The sequence below is a fragment of the Cygnus atratus genome, chromosome 9, assembly GCF_013377495.2.
Source record: "Cygnus atratus isolate AKBS03 ecotype Queensland, Australia chromosome 9, CAtr_DNAZoo_HiC_assembly, whole genome shotgun sequence".
Classification (NCBI taxonomy): domain Eukaryota; kingdom Metazoa; phylum Chordata; class Aves; order Anseriformes; family Anatidae; genus Cygnus; species Cygnus atratus.
The window spans coordinates 5,330,515-5,350,728 of NC_066370.1; the positions used below are offsets into that span (position 1 = coordinate 5,330,515).

Sequence of the window (20,214 nt, forward strand, 5' to 3'; positions counted from 1 at the left end):
ATTATACAAGAAGCCCCTTAATGTTAAGAAGGCTGCTGTTTATCAAAGCCACGGCTTCAGTAGTTCTGAAAGGCACTTCTGGGAAGACTCTCCAAAGTTACTGCTGTTTTTTTCAAGGATAATTTTTATATGCTTTATTGTATAGCTTGCAAACCCAGGCAGTATGTAGTCATTCTCCAATACACTTTTTTTAAAAAAAAAAAAGTTTGTTTTTTTTTAATACCAAAGCACTGTGGGGGTTTTGCTGGAAAGCTCTGTCTCTCTTGCTAATGGCCCTACTGCCTCCTTTCTTCTCACCCCAGGAAAGCACTGTAGTAAACTTTGCTTGATAATACTAAATACAAATAAAAATAATTTAAAAAAAATCAAAGCTTTTGTTTTTGTTTTCTTTCCCTTTATAAGTTCCTCATCCTGAAATGCTGATTTAGGGCCAGATGTCTTCTTTGCATACCTTCCTTGGATTGCTGTATTTTTGTTGTGAATTTCCTGTTAGTTTCACACTTCTGAAGAAGGTGCCTGAACTTGATTGAGGGGTGCAAGAGTTTGAAAGCATGCTGCTATCCTTGAACCTTCTGGTTTGTTTTAAGAATATAAATTTGATGGTATTTACTGAGACTTCTTGAGGACAAAGGTGTGTCCTTCTTTTCGCACCTTGCCAGTAATAAGCAGCTTTGTTTGGATAGCAGTGCTATGGCAGCGTGCTGGTAGAGCAGTGGTGTGGTCTCCTTGCCCATCCTTCCACCCACAAGTGCCACCCAGGCCAAGGACCTGGTTCTTCAGAGAGCTGCTCGGCCCAGCTCCACAGCAGAGGCTGCTCCATCTGCGTGCCTGGGATGTTGCTAGCCCAGCTTTGGAAGGTTTCAGAACTAATAAGGGGTGGCTTAACAGCTTAAGATCCATGGTAGCGATGCCAGAAATGTGGACGTTAATTTTGCTGTGAAGCTCTGTTACTCCATTTAATCCTGATGTATTTTTCTTCTCCTTTCCCTCTTCGCAGTGGGAGGAAGTGAGCATTATGGATGAGAAAAACACTCCGATCCGCACCTATCAAGTCTGCAATGTGATGGAGCCCAGTCAGAATAATTGGTTACGAACTGATTGGATTCCCCGTGAGGGGGCTCAGAGGGTATATATTGAAATCAAGTTCACGCTGAGAGACTGCAACAGCCTGCCAGGTGTCATGGGAACTTGCAAAGAGACTTTCAACCTCTATTACTATGAATCAAACAACGATAAGGAGCGTTTTATTCGAGAGAGCCAGTTTGCCAAGATCGACACCATCGCCGCTGATGAGAGCTTCACCCAGGTGGACATTGGTGACAGGATCATGAAGCTGAATACAGAGATACGGGACGTGGGACCTCTCAGCAAGAAAGGGTTTTACTTGGCTTTTCAGGATGTCGGAGCCTGCATTGCTTTGGTGTCCGTTCGTGTTTTCTACAAGAAGTGCCCGTTGACAGTTCGAAACCTGGCACAGTTTCCAGACACCATTACCGGGGCTGATACATCCTCTCTGGTGGAGGTTCGCGGCTCCTGTGTCAACAACTCGGAAGAGAAGGATGTGCCAAAAATGTACTGCGGGGCAGATGGTGAATGGCTGGTGCCCATTGGCAACTGTCTGTGTAATGCTGGCTATGAAGAGCGTAACGGCGAATGCCAAGGTAAGATGAGCCATATTGTCCTTTTCATTAGGGCTTAGTAGAATGCATAATTGAATCGGAGATGAGAGTAAATGGAATAAAGCCAGTAATTAGCAGCCCCTACGGGATGCAGTGGGACAGAGGGGCTTAATGAAGAAGTCCAGTAGCTCCAGGTGGCAAGGCAAAGAATCATACAGTGCAAAGCAAATGATACTGCCGTAATAGGCAGAAGGCAAAATGCACTTTCTAGCAGGCACCTCAATTTGAATTGGCTCACAGCAGTCACCAAAATGTGAATGACTGCAAAAACAGCTCAGCTGAGCTGCTGTCCTTTAAAGAGAGAACTCTTAAGTTTTATCTGGAGTGAGCTTTGTTAAGCACAGGAAACTCTGACAAAGTTTCCCTTGGATAATGCAGTGGGTGAGAACAGAGTCGGGATGGGGGAGTGGAACAGGAGCTTTAGCTGGATTACTTTCCCATTTTAGGAAGGGGAAGTCTTTGGTGTTTTACTTGTTGCAAATTTTTTGAGTGCTAAATAACCTTTTGATATTTGACACCGCTGCCTTTGTTAAATATTTTAATTTCTCAGAGGGTCTCCATTGTTAGCTTAATAATAGAGGTGCTAGGATACTCTTAAAAATGCAAAAAGTCCCCCTCCCTCCCCCTATCCTGTGCCCTGCTGAATTAGGGATTAAAGTTTGTAGAAAACACAGATTATCCTAAAAAAGAAGGGGAGGCAGAACAACACCTTAAAACCTATGTTCTATTCACTTCCCCTTCCTGGAAAAATAAATAGTAGAAGGTTAAGGTAGGAGAGAAGAGTTTATAAATAAAATATCTTTGGCCTCAGCTTCTAAACTCTTGCTTGTGTAAGCATAAATTAATATCAAACTGGAATGGCTTCTTGCACAGTTCAGTGGCCTTAACTTTCCTGGGTACTGAATTGAAGGTACTCAGCTCCTTAATGGATTTGAACCTGTTTTTTGTTGTTGTTGCTTGTTTTTTTGTTTGTTTTTTGGTAAAGGTGTTTTGGATCCCAGTGTACCAAATGTATTGGCCTCACATCCTCTTGGTGCATTTTTCGCAGGTCATTGACACAGAAAGAGGTAGCAAAGCAAGCAACTGACCGCCTTTGTGCTAGACTCCCAAGAGAACAGAGCCTTTTGAATGTTCTGCTTGATTTCTTTTAAATGATAATTTACAGTCAATATGGAGTTCCCTATTACACGTTAAAATTAAGCTTTGGCAGGAAAAAAGCACCAAGTATAAACCTCAGCCTCCATTTGAGCAGGATTGCCATGGGCTGTAGTGAGAGCTGAAAAATGAGCAGCGCGATGAGGGGGCATCCTGTTTGGCTTAAATTACTACCTATGGAGTCCTGCGAGACAGAAGCTTGAAAAGAAAAGCTGTGTACGATGAAAGATGCAAATCCATGGACGTGGTACTGAATGGGTGCTGCTGAGGAGAGCCATGGGTGGCTGAGGAGGTGTTGTTATCCTCAAATAGATCCGTAACTTCCAGCAAAGCTTCTCCACACATTTACAGCCTGGGAAGTGAGAGGAGGAAGTGAACGGGGGGATGTGTTTTGGTTTATTGCTCGGAAATTGTCCTGCCTTCTCCTGAAGGCCTGTTGGGTCAGCCTCGGTCACGCTGGTTGACACAGATCTAACACTTCTCCTCTTCAGCGGCCTGGACGTGATGAGCTAATTGCGCAGCAAGCGCTGCCATGTTCAAGGGAAGGCACTCGGGGTTTGCTGGTGGGCAGAGGTGATAGTGGGCTGCTTTTTCACTTATTCTTTTCTGTTGTTGAACTGAGAAATGAATGTGTCAGGTCAGGTTACCTGCCGGCCCTTAGCTGCAGCCGGGAAGGCTGGGGCTCAGGAAGCCCGGCGGTTGGGTTCCCAGGCTGGAGGCAGATCAGGTGGCATCGCTCCTAGAGCAGGGGAAGAAACTTTGTCTCTTGGATTCATTCGCCGGAGTGGAGCCGGCCTGTGCCAGCTCTTCTCAGAGGATTCGAGCCAGCAAGTAATTGGAAAGCGCTAAGCCCATTTCATCAGTGGTTACTTGCGGTTTTCTTTTCCTAACATCTGCCGTTCTCCAGCCAGAACGGCTCACCGGGAAGCTCCTCGAGCTCCTGAAGCCGAGCAGAACCACGCGGCTGGCTCGGGCCTCCAGCAAGGTGGTGACGGCAGGGCGGCCTCCGACACCGCGGGGTGAGCCTCCCCTCGCCCTGCGCCCTGCCCTGTGTCACGGCGGAGCCAGTGTTCTGCTCTGTAGCCTGCTGGAGGGAAGCGAGGAGGATTCCTGTGGATTTGGAGCACGGACGGGGCGGAGGAAAGAGGCTGAGCCTGTGAAAGGCTGTAGAAGGGTGCCGGGCTGGGCCCGGGGCTGGTGAGCAGGTTCCACCCCAATTGTTTTTCAATAGGCCGACTGCGGCAGGATGAACACAAGGAAAGGTCAGAGGTTGTCCGTTCCCTCATCCATCTTCCCCTGTGATCCTCGGGTGGGAGTTAGGATTGATTAAGATCTTAAAAGTTTGACAAGAGCTTGGTGGGCAGGAGTGGTTGGGGCCGGAGGAGCAGGGGCTGTGCTCCCCCTGCTCCCCTGGGACCAGCCTCCAGCTGCGCAGCCCCGCAGGCCCCGGGTGGACTCGTTCCACCCTCTGAGTGCTGTGTAAGGAGTGCTGTCCCTGGAGCTGCTTTTGCTTAATTTCTGCTGTGTGTAGGAGAAAAATAATGGGAAGCACTTCACTTCTGAAGTGGCTCCTGTAGTGGGCATTAATGACTCTCTGACCTTGGCGAGGATTTATTTAAAATAAAAAAATAATTGTGTGGTATGGAGGTGTTTGATTACACAAAGCCTGTCCTTCATTCAAACAACTGCTGTTTTTTTTTTCCAGCAGACTTTGATCATCTTACTGAACATCCGTGTATCTACATCTATATGCATGTGCATATATATATGTGCGTGGAAAAGCAGAGCGGGAAGGGAAAGAAGCAAAGTATTTAATTCATATTTATTTGAGAAACTTCACAGGTGTAACAAGGGTGGTTCCGTAACATTGTCTCGATAAGTAAAAATGCCAGATGAGCACTGATTCTTTTCTTACAGCTGCATTTGTAGCTGTGAACTCAGTACAAAAAGAGAGCTTCCTATTGTTCTCTTTTTTTTCCTGTATTTTTTTTCCCAAAAATTCTCGTGCTAATGGCTGTCCATTCAGGAGAGCGAAAATGTGGAATAGTGTTGATCGAATGAGAAACTATCCTGACTGGCGACACATCTTAAGGCTAAGGTAATTAGTGCTTTAGGGTAAAGTTGAGACATGAAGTTATTCTAAAATTTGCTTGTATGTATCATTGTTATGCAGATTGTTTTGTTACACATTAATATATTGTGGTTTGCATTTAGTTATGATTTCCTCATGATAAACTGCATATCTTTTTATCTCAAACATTGAAGGGGGAAACAAGCAGGAAGGGAGAAAAGACAGATTAAAGAAGCAATAGACTGTAGCCATCTGTGATGATTTTGATGCTGTGAAATTACAAATCTCAATTTTAGAGCTGCCATTTAGTATAAATATGTGAGACAGTTGAGATTTTTACTGTGATATTGTAAAGGTTATGAGAGCCAACAGCTTTGTCTTCATCTACACTTGCTTTTTTGAGTTGTGAATTGGCCAATTGGCAGAAAATCCAGTGTCATTTAAAATATGGCTCAATCCCGTTCTCATATCACTGCTGTTTTTAGAATTTTCCTTCTAACTTTGATAAAAGCATCCCTAAGAAGTAATAATTTGAATGATAAGATTCTTTTTATCTCAGAGGCTTTGAAGAGTGACTGTGATCATTGAGAGCAGCAGTTCAGTTTATATCAGAAGACTACAGTCTAATTATATTCTTTTCTGTGATAAGATTTTTGGATGGTGGGTTTTGTCAGGGTGGGGAAGTGAAGCAATTTGTGTGTGCTTTCCCATTTTAGTCATAGACAACTTTTTTTGTCAGAATAACACTGATGAACAGTCTGGCTGCACAAAAGGGTAATCAGAAGGGTGACTAAGACTGTACTGATTTGAGATTCCAGAAAGATTTTTGTTTTTTTGGGGGGTTGATTATTTTTGGCAGGGGGGAAAAAATGCACAGACTCAACATGTTAAGCTTTAAATGGAGCTGAGAAGAAGGAAGCTACCAGGAGGGGCATGGGAGCAATACTGAAACACAGTCTGTCTGAAACAAATTCAGCTGGTGCTTCTCTCTTCAAGAAGTGATTTGGTTATATTATGTTCTGGTGGAGCTCAACAGATCTTCCAAGGGTTGCTCCTTCAGTGATTTATTTTCTATTTTTTGTTATCAACTAGGGTATGTTATGATCCTTCATTTAAATGTCCTGCAGGTTCTGTAATGCTTTTATTCCTCGCCGGCCCCTTCAGAAGTCAAGCCACTGTTGTTATCAAGCAATTGTTCCTTTATATGTTTCTTGGAGAAAAGCTCATACTTCTTATCTCTGAATTGCTGACAAAATTGCTGCTGCTGCATAGGAGAGCAACACCTGCTCATTATTCTGCACGTTTTTGGTAAAGAGGCAGCTCACTCCTCACTATTGAAGACAGATGAGCTGTTGTAGTATGAATTTCGTGGTAGTTCTGGGTAGTCCTTGATGGGGCATATGACAATGTTTCTTTTGGTTGTTGTTGGATTTAAAAAAAAAAAAAAACAAAAAAACAACAACTTTCCAGACAACTTGTCTTGTGTGTGGTGACTTCAGGATTTAGATCTTGGCTGTGTAAGGGTTATTATCTGTCTAATAACATGCTCCACTGAGCTTGGTCTTTATTGCATTTGTGAGAAATGATTAAAGAAATGCTCATCAGTACACTTCAGTCTTTGGAGGCTGCATCAAAAAGCCCCCCAAACTTGTGAGATGAGTATCTTATCAGGTTTCGTGCCATTATGCCACATCCTTTTGATATGTTTTGGGGAGCAGGTGAGGTCACCCAGTTTTGTGAATCAGAGACAATTAACACTCCCACGACTAAATGGACACTTTATGAATATTCAGAGCCTGTTTCACCTCCCTGGGAAGCAAACACTTTGGTTCCCTTCTCTTTCCTCCGGCTGGAGACTGAGGAAGCTCTCCCTGTGAAGGGGGATTGGCAGCTGTCAGGCCATTTCGTCTTTTGCATGCAAGCAAACTCCTCATTTACATCTTTTGTATACACCCTCATGCAAAGTAGCACACCCATTTCCCCATTTCACAAAGGAGATAAGAGCTTCCTTTGGAAACGCCAGCCAAAATCTCCTTCTGTTTATGCGAAGCTCAAAGATCTGGATTTTATGCAAATGGCATTCCGTTTTGATTTAAATTCTTTGTTTAAGAGAGAGTGTAATACTTGCACAGCGTGCTCCTTGTGTCCCGGGTCTCCTCCCGACTATGACGGATTGTCGCTCTTCCCCCAGTCTCTGCAGCCCGCTTCCAGCCGGCGTGTGGGAAAGTGCCGTGCTCCAGCGCCCTGGGCTTGTTTGGGAAACGATTGCTGGAGGTGCCAGCAGCGCTGTCTGTCATGGCTGGTGGGGCCGCGGGCTTCTGGCTGTGATCCCCTCTAGCTGCTTGCCGGGAACCACAGGGCCCTTCTGTAGCTACAGCCTCAGCCGGGGGAATGACCCACATCAGGCAGCAGCATCCCTCCTGCCCCAGAAGTGTGCACAAACACACATAACGCCCCAAAAGCATTACGCTTCACGGTCTTTTCTGTGCCTTGGATCGAGGCTCGGCTCAGCCCTGGTGCGGTGCTGTTCATGTGGCTGGCCTGGCTGCAGGAGCGGGCTTGGCCCGTGGTGGTAGTCTGGTGCACAGGGGACGAGGCGGCTGGTAGCACTTGGGTAAACATGCACAAAGGAAGCTGCTGTCTTTATTTATCGCACAAAAATAATCTGTGAGAAAAGTTCTGCTTTCCTAAGCCTCATGATTACACAAGAACCCATGTTTTGTTTTATTTTTGGTTTTAGTGGCTTTCTGTTCTTTTTAACTTTTCTTTATTTCAACTTTACTGAAAATTGCCTTTGGCTTGAAATAAAGCTGAGGCTCATTAAATGCTCCCAAAACACAGGCTTGTTCAGAACGGATTTGTTGAAAGGTTTATTGATATAAGCTAGAACACATGCTGCATGAATGTACTGTATTTCTTTAAAGTACTAGTTTTCATTTTGTGTCTTTATAAATCAGTGGTATGAAATTAGGACCTTGATTGTGTTGGGGCTACATCCTATAACAAACCAAAGGGAAAAAGAAGGTTTGGGGGGGTGGTGGTGTTCTTTCTTTCCTTTTTTTTTTTTTGATGCCCAATTAGTGTTTAACTTGAAGGTAATTTCACAGGAGTAGTAAAGGGTGCAGTGTGAAACCTGGTGGCATAATTAAATGGAGGAAAGGCTCTTTAAAACAACAAAGGAACGTGCAAAAACTTTGGTTTTGCCCTAATAGTCACCCAGAAGGGGAGACCATGCTGTTTAAAGTACAATATGGATGGGCTATTAAGTTTTTTTTTTTTTTTTTAAAAAAAAAAGCCAGACTGTACAGTTATTTGCTTTAGTTCCATTAGTATGGTCTGTTTTTGCTTTTGTATTTTTGGGGGTGGGTTTAAATCTCAGTGGGTGTATGTAGACCAACTTAATTTCAGAGATCTGTGTAGCGGAGGGGGTGTATTTACTGGAGTCCTGCTGCAGGAAGGCACGTGTTGCAGAGGTCGTGCTTTCAGCAGGCTGGGCAGGGGTGGCACTCCTGGGGAGGAGGAGGAGGAGGATGATGACTGATGGTCTCCTGCTGGAGGTCTCCTGCTGGAGGATGGAGGGAGGAAGGTGAGGTGCCTTCCCCAGAGGCACATGGGGTGGCTGTGGCTGAGACAAGGCCAGAGGGAAGCCTGTCTGGTTCTGCCTAGACACAAGAAAGCTTTTTTTTTTTTTTTTAATTTTCTTTTCCCCCCTCCTCACTTATCAAAAGGATTTGGTCACCTTCTCCTCATAAGTTGCCAGTCTTGCATGCTGGAACTCCTTAAAATGCTGTTTAAATAAGGCAATTGATAACTATCATTTCTCCTTGTATATGTGGATACTTTGTACAGCCACAGTTCAAAGCTGCAGTACAGTGTCTTAATTACCCAGATAATCCTGTTTGCTTGTATTTTTAAACTATGAAGCGCTGGGTAATTATTCAATTCTTAATAGAAGGCAAATGGCAATGTAAACAATAATTAGGATGTTAGACTAATGCGCTTCAAAGCAAATTGGATTTTTTTTCATACCGTTCAGCATGAAGTCCCATAAAGCTAACAATTTAGTGGCAAGGAAACAAGTTCCATTTTGTTCATATTTTATGGCATTATCTCTCCGCACTGCGTTCCTGTGAGTAACTGTCTGCGCTAGCACGGGCTGGCCTCCTGCTGCTCCGTGCGGGCCCTGTGGGCCGAGGCCCGGCATCCCAGCCACCCGCCGAGCTCCCTGCTTGGACCCAAAGTCAAGCTGGAGCTTTTTGAACTTTGAAGGCAGGATCATGTGCCATGGGTAGAGCTACAGCCTCTTGTCTCCAGCTTGGAGGGCTCTCCTAGTTGTCACAGCTTGTCTTCGGTTTTGCTCGGAGAGTAATGCAGGCTGCAAATGCTGACAGAAAATACTTGATTACTTGAGATACTTGTCTGTGGATGTACCAAGCAAGATATGTTCCTTCCACAAGATTTACAGACAGCTAATTAAATCCTGTTGTATCCATACCTGGCACTGCATGTAGCTGGTGATCGAAGTCTGTGTGATGGTAGCAGAGGCCTCAGTCAATACCGCTGCTGCTTTCCTGAATATTTCCCTTAATATTTTAATAATGCCTCTGTCATGCAGAGGGCTTTGTCTGGCCTCTGCTGTGCCTCCTCATTGCTCCGAATGGCTTCAACAATCAGCATTATTTTCTTCATTGTCGACTTTAAGAGAGGCCAAAACGTTCTTCAGCACTGATGCTGGAGGAATTGAATTACAGAAACTTAATTTTTCAGTAGACTTCATTTTTATTCTGAGAAGTGAGCGAGTGGGGGGGAAATCAGTGGAGTACTTGAAGAGGTTTTAGTTGCATTTTTTTGATACTAATGCAGGCTATCTTTATTATAAAGTGTTACTTAAAGGGTGTGGATTTCTTTATTTTAAGTCCCAGAGGCCTCTTGCCAGGCCACATTGTAATAGCATTAATTAACGAGTCTGTCTTTCCGTACATAAAACATCTCTGTCTGGGGAGCTGAGGAGCGCTGTCAACCAAGGCTTCTGTGAACTTGGTGCTTGAATTCATTTGTTTTTGGGTTTAAGTGTTTTCTGTAGTTGAAAAAGACATCTCTGCTTTGAAAACAGTTTCCTTTTGAAGCTCCTGGCCCGGCAGCACCTGGAGCAGCCGGTAGGCATGGTTGTGTGTTGAAAGGACTGGATCAATACCTTCCTCTCCAGCTCCTGGGCTGGGCAGCACTGGTGGCTCTGGGCCCCTGCCCCAGCCTGTTTTGGGGCACCATCCATCACAGGGACACCCAGCTGGGATGGCGTGAGCCAGTGCCTGGGCTCTTTTGAGGGTGGCCATTGGAAAATGGATCTGAGGAACTGACAGCTTCGGAAAAATCAATTTTTATTTTTTTTTACCTTTTTTTTTTCTTTTACTGCTCATGCAATTCTGGAGAGGATTAGAGAAGAAGGAAGGGAGGGCTAGGAGATCAATAGGAGGGCACAAGTTGCCTGAACTACTCTTCAGATGTTGGAGTACTGCGTTTTGTTGTACTTAGCCAGAGTGTGTAGAAGATATCTTTTGGGCTTTTTCAAGAGACAAGTAAACAGAAATTAAGAAGGTGTGTGAGTAGTCCCTACTGTTTCAGAGAGATGCTTGGGGGCAGCGGCTGCTGGATAATTACAGCAGGAGGTGCTTAGATGCAACTGTGTTTGCTGACAAGCTGAAGAAGATGGTTCTGGCTTCCCCAGCCTGGTGTGTGCGCCTTAAAACCCACGCTGGTACCTGCTGGTAGCTGTGGGTCAGCTCCTCTGCCCCTGCCCTTGGCTCTCTGGTCCCCAAACTTGTGTGTGCTGACAAAAGCCTTTCCAAAGCTTTTGGGCATTGCCCCAAGACTGTGACCTGGGTGCCCTCCTGCTGGCAGAGACAGACCCTCCTCGAGAGCTGTGGTGAGAGTCCAAGACTCCTCCTGTATCCAACAACGTTCAACCAATGAACAAATGATTGCAGTGCCCCCAAATTGCACCTGAGCTATTCTGAAGAGGAGACAATTTCTTGGGAGGCTTCCTGTGGTCTCGCACAGCAGAGATGCTAGGAGATTAGCTAAACTCTGTTGTTGTTTCTTTTTAGTGGCTTTGGTATTTGCATTTTGCACACCTGCCAACCTCCTCTTAATCTCTGAAGTACCATAACACAGTTATTAGGTTGACACATTTTGTCCACTCGTAATTAGTTCTTGGATTTCCTCGTTTATTTTTGTGGTGATCAGAAGTGTCCAGGGTAGAGCTAACAAGACAGTTGAAATCAGGACAAGGTCCCTGTACACGCTCCACCTGCTCATTAATCAAGGATTCTGCAGTTAATGAGTACTTTCCAGGTAATATTTAATCTCAGAGTAGCAATAGTTACATTTAATGTGAAGTAACTTATTTTTTTTTTTGCAGTTTTCTACTGAAGTCATTCCCATGGCACGCTAGAAGCCATCTCCTGCACTGATCCCAGATATCCACTCCTGTCACGCTGACTCAAATTTAGATGACTTCTGAAAATGCGTGCCAGTTTAACTATTGGTTCCAGTACTGAAGGCTGGACACGACATTTTTGTGAGTGCTGGGTGAATGTGCATACACATAGACATGGCTGATAAAGTACATTGTTCAGTAACACTTTGAGGTTCAAAGGCCTGTCTAGGTAGGGGGAAAGTTGAAAGGAATCAACAAAGATGTGAAGGCAGCATGTATAGCTTCAGGTGCGTCATTAATCACCCGTGAGAGTATTTCCATTCTTTTGGCTGAATCTGCCTGTGCGCAGATGCTTTATCCATCTAGGTGATTCACCTTAAAGTTCTTAGTGCATCTTTGAAGACGAGCGCTTGGTACCTGGTTTTAATGTACCCAGAATTAATGTACCCAGTGACCTTGAATTCAATGCACCTAATAGCTTGGGAAATTGAGCTCAAAGGGTTTTGGGCACTATGAAAGCACCCATTCATAGTTTTAGGGTGGATAAAGGACTTTCCTTTGTGAGAGAAAGGAGAACAAAATCCTGCATGTCACCTGCAGCGGAGCTCGGAGTGACAGCAGAAGGGACAGGAGCACTGAGCAGGCAAGAGGCACTGACGGCTGGGAGCGGTGAGCAGCGCTGGCTCCCAGTGGAGGCTGAAGCAGGTGCACGGCAGGTCTGATCCAGCGCTGCAGGGCCACAACTGTGGAGACCTGCTCTTGTTTTAACATGATTGGTGCAGTCCCAGAAGCAGTATGTGGCCTTACTGAGCATCGTGTCTCCTTCCTTCAAGGCTGCACTGGATCAGTGACTGTGCAGAGCTGGTCTTTTGGGTTCAGGATGAGCTGTAATTGGTGTATGGAAGTGTGAGGTAAGGTCCCCTCTCCATCTTGCCTGTTTCGTTGGAGTTTGGTTTGTTCTTTAATGCAGTCTGAGGAGCTCTGTAGCCATGACTTGCACCGAGTTTTTAGCTGCTGCCTGCTCACTGTGGGTATGTTCAGGAGATGGAGCTCTGCCTACCATGTTGGTTTGCTTCTTAAAAGGTCACTATTAACTCCTTTCTTGTGGTTGTGCATTTAGCTAACCTTCTGCAGGGATCATGGTAATGTGACCTCTCTATATACCTGTATTAAAGTTTGAGTTAAAAATGCACTGTAGCAGAGCAAAAACCAGACATTTTTCCGTGGGATTGTTGAGCTCTTTGCGAATGCCAAATGGCTAAGTTAACTCTTGGGCAAACACTGCCTTTTATTTGACTTTGTAGTTTGCCCTTTGAAATACATATTTGTGTCAATCAGCAAGTCTCTCTTCCGGACTTCTGGTTGACCCTGCACAAAGAAATGTGACTGTGCAATTATTAAAGGTGAGGCCTTCGTTTTAACAAATGCTGAGTAATTGCTATTCAGTTGTCTCTGTGCCTCCGTCATAAATGACAGCAAACTGCCCTTCAGCCAGCTGAATAACAAGGAAGATAGGTGTTTGGAAAGAATAACTCTTCAGAAATTTGCAATATGTCATAAGTATTGTGTCATAGTAACTTGTGGGTAGGGCAAAGACAAAGCTTGCCTGTCTCAGCTTAGAGTGTGAGAGCCTTATTTGGGCTTTAAAATGTAATGGGGTCAAATATTACACCTTCATCTCTTGGACGGATTGATTGGGGGTCATCAAAGTACAATGGAGGGTGGGCAGAATTTGCCCATTATAATACGATCTGAAGCAAACACGGAAATATAATATCCTAGCACTCCTTACGATAAAAGAGGCAAAATCTTGCTATGCTCCCCTGCCGCAGTATTGGAGCATTAGCAGTTATTGGGGAGAAGAAAGCTTTAAATATTTCCCAGGAGTTTTTCTGCAGTCTGTAGACTTGGAGCTGGCTGGTGCTAGCACCTTGATGGATTCTGTAGTTGTCAGCTGCAGAGGTGAGGATATGGATAAGCTGTATGAAGCAAGCACTCAGAAAATCACACATCACAACCATGTTTGGAGAATATCCCCTTGTCCTCTTACAGGTTTTTAGTCAAGATCCTTTGAAGAAACGCAAGCTTGGTATAAAATTAATTTTGAAGTGTATGCAGTCTGTAGACTTACTGCCAATATTGTCCAGTGTTGCTCTGACCTGCCTTTTCTTTCTGTGTTAGCTGTTAATTCCTGTATCCTTCTTTCAGCCTGTATGTGATTTCTCAAAAGAAACTGTTTAATGCCATGAATTCATCAGTCATGAGTCTTGCAAGTAGACCTTTGATAACAGATAAATACACATGATATGGGGAACCTAATTTTCTTTAAGGGACTACTTTCCTTTTTGCTACTCAAAGTTTTTTTCCGAAGGTAGTGAATTCTGATTTTCCTATTCACATCACCTAGAATGTTTTTGGCTTTATTCCAGGAGGAAATACTTGAAATACTAGGCGGTGTCTTTAACTAGTTCAGACCTTGATTCCTGGATACACGGGCAGAAAGGCCATGAGGGCTATGTTAGCACTTACTGTTCAGATCTCTTCAAGGAGTTGGAGGTTCATACTTGCTTAGAGCTGAAGAGATCTTGAAATGCCTCTCTTCTTCAAGCAGAGGTGTGTATGAATTGGCTATGAAGAGAGCTGGTAATGGGGCAGGAAATAATGGGCTTAAATTGCAAAAAGAGCAGGTTAAGCTAGACCTGAGGGGGGAAAAAAAATCATAATTGTAGAAGTTTGTATTGCCAACACAGGTTGCCCTGGGACATGGAGGGATCTCTACACTGGAGGATTTTCAGAACAAGACAGCTGAAATCTGGTGGCATGGTTTAGGTACATGTTATTCTCCTGTGGGGCAGGAGAATAGACTAACTGAGGGGCTCACCTGACTTCTGCAGTAAATGCTCTTGGACAGTTGCTATGGGATCACCATCTTCTTGTAGCTGACATGTAGCCCTCAAGCTCTGACCTAGAAATAGAGACCTGGTCTCACTCCCTCATGGCTTCTTTCCTCCAAGAGAAGCTGTTTCGGTCTGACGAGGTCTCTGGGCTCTGAGAGCTCAGTCCCCACACTTCAGTTTCCAAGTTTGCTAACGAGGTGGTTCCAGCTAACCAGGGCTCGTCAGGCACCTGGCAGTGCCCATGCCTCCATCATGTTGTTCAGACGTGGTGCCGTGTGCCTTGCTGTGTGAGGCTGTGCTGTGTTTGGCTTAATTTTCCATTCCCTCCCACGCAGCTCAGGTATTTGGCAAATTTCTCTCGGCTTGTTGAAAGATGGCCTCCTGCGTGCAAATGGCGGCCTTTTCTTTGCATCCAGGTTGGTTTTAATGGGTAGCACATGCTCACTTACAAGCTGAATAAACAGGTACCTCCTAAGGAGATACTGGCTGCTCAGGTGCAGTCCTATATCTGTTGGGGTATGGAGAAGGGTGTTAAAATTGTTTACGAGGTCAGAGCTATAGTGAGCTTTACACCACCTTTGAGTTACGATATCATTACCTGAGCTGTGGGAACCAAGAAATAAAACCTCTTACCGTGAAATATGAGGAGTGCTTATGACTTTGAAGTATAGAGAAGAAGAAAAATGCACACTACATTCTAGCGCGTTTTTTGTTCTCTTGCAGTGGGGTTGATTTTGTTTACTGGTGACACGTATAGAATAGATATGGCATTTGTTAATAGCATTTTTGCTACAGAAATGCTCCTCTTACTAGTTTATTTCGTTTTGGGTCATGCCAGGAAAAATGTTGCTTTCTAACATGAATAAATTATTCAAGCTTATTTAAATAAACATGGCATTATTTATCTTCCTGGTACCTGCATTTGTGCAAGCTCAGTCCCTTGTTTTATTTTACCACGTTCTGCTTCCCATCCTTCACTTGAACAGTATTTCTGCCCTGTTGTAGAGGGCATTGTTATGTTTAAGCCAAATGAGAAGATGCATTAAAACATCGATCGGATGGAACATAGATCACAGAAGCAATATTAAGCTGATTATTCTCAAATAAACTGCTAGCTGTTCTGTCTGTTTTTGTCAGGAAAGCCACTAGTAGTTTTTCAAAGACCGAAAGCAGTTGATATCTGTATGCTCTATAGTTAGCGATCTATCAAAACACATTTTGGCAGTTTTAATGTTGTCCTTTACGGGTACTTGTCTCATAAGTCCCTTTTGTGGAATTAGTTAACACTATTACAAAGTTAGGTATCTGCAGAGGGAGAAAGAATGTAAAAGCCGTCAACAACAGAGAAAAATGTGTAGGTGTAAAAACTGGAATGAATGTGGGGTATCCAGATAGAAAGAAGCATTGCAGACAGCAGGAGATGCAGCAAGGATTGTTCCAGATGAAGCTGGAAGACAACTGCCATGACAAAAACCAGTAAATCAGCATTTATCGATGTTAATGTTGAGTTTCTTCAGAAAATGAATTTTGTGGTCTTGCTGGTCTACTGTTATGTCAATAACTTGCATCAAAACTTCCTCGAGTCAGAACATCTGTTGTGGCCAATGGAAAGACTCCCCTTGACTTTAATGTGCTTTGGATCAATCCCAAAATGCAAATAGTTTTTCTCTCATCCTTTGAAGTCTTTAACATTTCATGGACTCCCTTATGTTATTGGTAATTTGCACCAGAGGTATTTTGCATGCAAATGAAATTTCAGCAGTAGCAACAACTGCATTTGTGAATATGCATGTAAGCACGCACACACAAATATCAGTAAAGCAGATTTTACTGTTCAGCACACCAAACTTGAAATTTCTTTGTAGTAGTGGATTGTGCATAGTAACTAGAACTGCAATACAATGTATCGACAAATACATATAAAAGATTGCATAAAAGTGCCAAAATACTTTTTGATAAACCTGCATAGAACCAATTGACTTTCTTGGTAGCTTGTGCATGTTAATGCATGTTTTCTATATCAAAGTGGCATTTGTTGCTAACTTGTTACAGTACTGTGGATGTCATATGTTTAAACACTATAATTGAACCTGAATTCACTATGGATTTATTTCCCAGATCAAAGAGTAACTTCAGTCTACAGCACTCATTTTGTTTGGTAGCATAAACTCATGAGCTTAGTGAAGTGCCAGAGAAAGATTATTCTTTTGAATTAAGTGAATTCTAGCAAATGATAGGGCTTTAGTTTTTAATGTGCTGGTAGCGTATTTTGTAGCTGGCAGATCATACTGATTTTACTATGAACATTTTAAAGTTTCTTAACTCATAAAGACTATTCTAGAGTTCTGAACAGGCTCAATGTGTTATTTGCAATACCAGAGCAATGATAGATGACGCAGTTACAGTGACCCTGTTTACCTGACAGTAAAACCTCACTCTGTTCTGTGTAAATGTGAAGGGCTGAAGGTGCTTTGTGCTGAGTGCTTCTCCCATTAGTGCTGCCTGAAAACTCCCAGACACCGTCGGGGACAGCATGTAGACCTCTCAAGTTTTCTCCTGCCCTGCCTGCTGCGATGTTCTTCCTTGCATAAGCCCTCCTTCTTTGCCTACCTGTTCGGTGCCTTACTAGCCCTCCTGCCCCAGCTCCCACGTGCTGGTTAATATTGGTGGATCCTGCAGGCCACTTTTTCTGGGGACTCCTGAGGTGCCCCTCACCTCTGTGGTTGCCCCAGTCAGCCTGGAGCTGCAGGATGGGAAAGGGGAAAGCAATTTGGGTTTCTGATTGCCTGAAGACATTGCTAGAAACACCCTTCCAGAGAAAAACATCAGCAATGCAGAGTGTTGCGGGAAGGGATTGCAAGCGCTGTTGCGTGTTAGGGGATCTCCATGTACAACATGAAACGTAAAGAATTAGTCTGTTCTGTGCCCGAGGCTGTTCTTGGGAGCTCTTGCTGGGAATTTCATTCCTACAAGGAGGCAGTAGCAGGAAACGAGGGCTGGGGTCGGCAGGGGAACCTGCAGCAGCGCAGAAGGCCTGTCATGGCGGTGCCAGGCCTGAGCCTTGGCCGTGGGGCAGGTGCCAGGAGCGCAGCACTCACAGCCTGAAGTGTGCATGTGGGGGCCTGGCTCCGTCAGCCAGGAGCCCTCGCCTGCCTGTGGGCATATCTGTTTGTTTTCCTAAGAAAGGAGTGTGTAAATAATGGAAAACTGAAAGGGGACTGTTGTAAACTGACGTATGATTGCTCAACTCTAAAGAACGTTAAGTCACCAGAAATATTTTTCTGCTATCAGCAGAAAGTCTTTAAAGGAAAGAAATGTCTCTCTGGTTCTTTGCATTTATTTTGCAGTGACTAAAAATTTCTCGTTGAGGAGCGAAGACGAGGTATGGCTGTGAACACATGAGGGGGTAACATTGCAAACGCTGCATGTAGCTGCTGGCTGTGCTGGGGCAGTACCAGCTGAGCAAATTGTTACAGATAGCAAAGGTATTTGGCTGACACTGGTTTGGTCCAAAAATCCTGAAAGGCAGGGAGGGAGGGAGGGAGTAGGGCTAAGGACCAGATTTTGATAAGCACCAGATCTGGCAGCACTGTAAGACCCTGTGTCTACCACAGGGCTGTCCCCCACACGCAGCCCCGAGCGCCGCAGGGCCAGCACCTGCAGCCCCAAGGCTCGCAGGCTGCCGCTGCCCTCAGCAGGTTTTCTGGTCTGAGAAGCCAGTGCAGATGAGCACAGACCAGGAGGAGCCTGAGGCCGCTTCCTTTAATGCCTGGAGCCTGGGGCTCCTTGAGCAGCCCCTGACTTCAGAGGTGCTGTGCTTCCTCCTGCTTGGCCCAGCTCTGCTTCCTCAGCTCGGGGTGCAGCCTCAGGGAGGGCAGGTTGGAGCGAAGGAGGGGTGCGCAGCCTCAGCTGCTCGCTTCAAACCCCAGCTCTGGAGGCTTTCTGATGCATGGGCTACAACATTTGCTTAAACATCCTGCCTGCCTTCTCTGAAGGCAAGCGATGCCCCAAATTACTGCGTAGCATGGACTCTTTAATAGCATGAGTTTGAGGGCTAACTTTGATATGGGCTGCGTAAGTGATGAATAATAGCTGCTTCATTCCTGGCAGAGGCTTTGGTGACAGGTATTGACAGAGCATTTAGTTAATTTTTGAACTCTCTTCCTCCATCCAAAGTTAAAAGCTGATCTCAGGCGGTCAGTGACATCCAGCAGGTAAGCTAGATTGTAAAATCTCAACCTATCAGCTTGCTTTATGGTTCAAGAGCACTGCTCAAACCATACTGTGGCAACTAAGCGTGCTCGAAATTCACCCTGCAAATGCCCCCATTATGTTCCTCCTTCACTGGGAGTTAGCAAATGGCCGGTCAATGCAGTGAGAGCCAGGGCCTTTCCACATTAAAAACAAACCAAAACCCACAGAAACGTGAGGCAATATACCCTGTCTTATCTAAGATCGTGAAGAGCCTCTCTTGTGAGGGCCAAGGTTGTCTTTATAAAGAAGCATTATAAAGATGTCCTTAAATACGCATAGAATGTTTATTGATAATTTTAAACACCTGAAAAAGCCTTGCTTTTGTTATCTAGGAGGTGAGGACAGATGTATTGTATTCAGACTTGCAACATCTTTGAAACTTTAAGTACAGAAGTAGAATTATTTTTCAAGTCTGAGTTGTACAGAGCAAGGTGTAAGCAGTATCACTTGCCAAATGCAGAAAGGGGAGCAGAGCAGGGGAGGGCTCTCCTCCCTAGTAATGAGACAGATTTAAAGTACAGAAATAGGAAGTTTACATGCTGTTCTGTCCCTCCCGGCCTTGTATTTTCCTGTTGTTTTTTATTTTTAAACCCACTGGAGAATATTTAGGCTGTCATTCCATCTTTTTTTTTCTCTCGCTGCCAGGGAGGATGTGCATGGACTCTTAAATGAGAGTGACAGTGCCCACTTAATTGCCTTCAGACAGATTTTGATAATGCAGCACCTGCTGCACAGATCTTGCAGCACGCTCCTGATAGCTGGCCCCTAACCCATGCAGTGACATGTAGCACAGCCACTCTGCGATATAGTGCGTTGCACAAATCTGATTTCGTGTCAGTCTTCTCTGTGCACAGCCCTTGGGTCTGATTCTCCTGTCTTACAGCTTTTACATCAGTGAAACTCCATTAATTACGAGAATTTCAATTTGCTACTTAAATTTATGTTGGTGTCGATGTGGAGAGACTCAGACCGTATGTTATTAAGCTGGTTTTATGAGAGTAGTGATCAGGCTGTTGAGTCATTACATCCATTTTACATTTTGAATTTTAATTGGTTTATGGAGCTTGTTAATTTTTGTTTAGTTTGTTAGTAGCTTATAAATGATTATCTTCTCTATCAAAAAATGCTGCCAGTTCTTTCATCGCTGCTTCTGCACGGTACGACATCTCTTACAAGTATTCAGGAAGGATTTTATTCTAGATAACTGGATATTGTAGCTTCAAAAATACCGTCAGTTTTCTTTTGGTTTGTTTTCTTCTCCCTGTTACTAGGAACAGATATAACACTCAAACAATGTGAGTAATGATCAAAACTTCTCAAACATCAGCTAGTGCGGGAGATAAAACTACCCAGGTGACGAATTTATAAGCGCAAGCATATAAAGCCATATGAGAAGTCATTATGTCTACCTTTTAAAATCATTTGTTGAGAGGTGTTTTAAAGTTTGTTTAAATACCCTTAGCGTAAAGCTCCTGGGAATACACAGCCACAGTGTGGTATGCAAGTGACTCTGCATGGGGTTTTCCATAGGCAGCTGTTCTGTGACCTTGCCCTACATGAGAAGTTTAAGACTTTCATTTCTGGATTACTCATTGCCCCCTCTGTATCACACGTTCACCTCAGCTTTCTAAAAATGCTGTGGCAAATCACATTGCACTAATGGAAAATGCTGTGGCCTAGAAAACAGCTTTTACTGCTGACAGAATGGGCTGACGAAGTCTG

At 44.3% G+C, this 20,214-nt stretch overlaps 1 protein-coding gene across 1 annotated transcript in view; it reads left to right on the forward strand.

Moving 5' to 3' along the window:
- The window catches only part of EPHA4 (EPH receptor A4), a 99,240-nt gene that overhangs the window by 3,142 nt on the left and 75,884 nt on the right, over positions 1-20,214 (forward strand). The window contains exon 3 of the mRNA XM_035544722.2: positions 998-1,661. Within this exon, the coding sequence (XP_035400615.1) occupies positions 998-1,661 (664 nt within the window). The remainder of the gene's footprint in view (positions 1-997; positions 1,662-20,214) is intronic.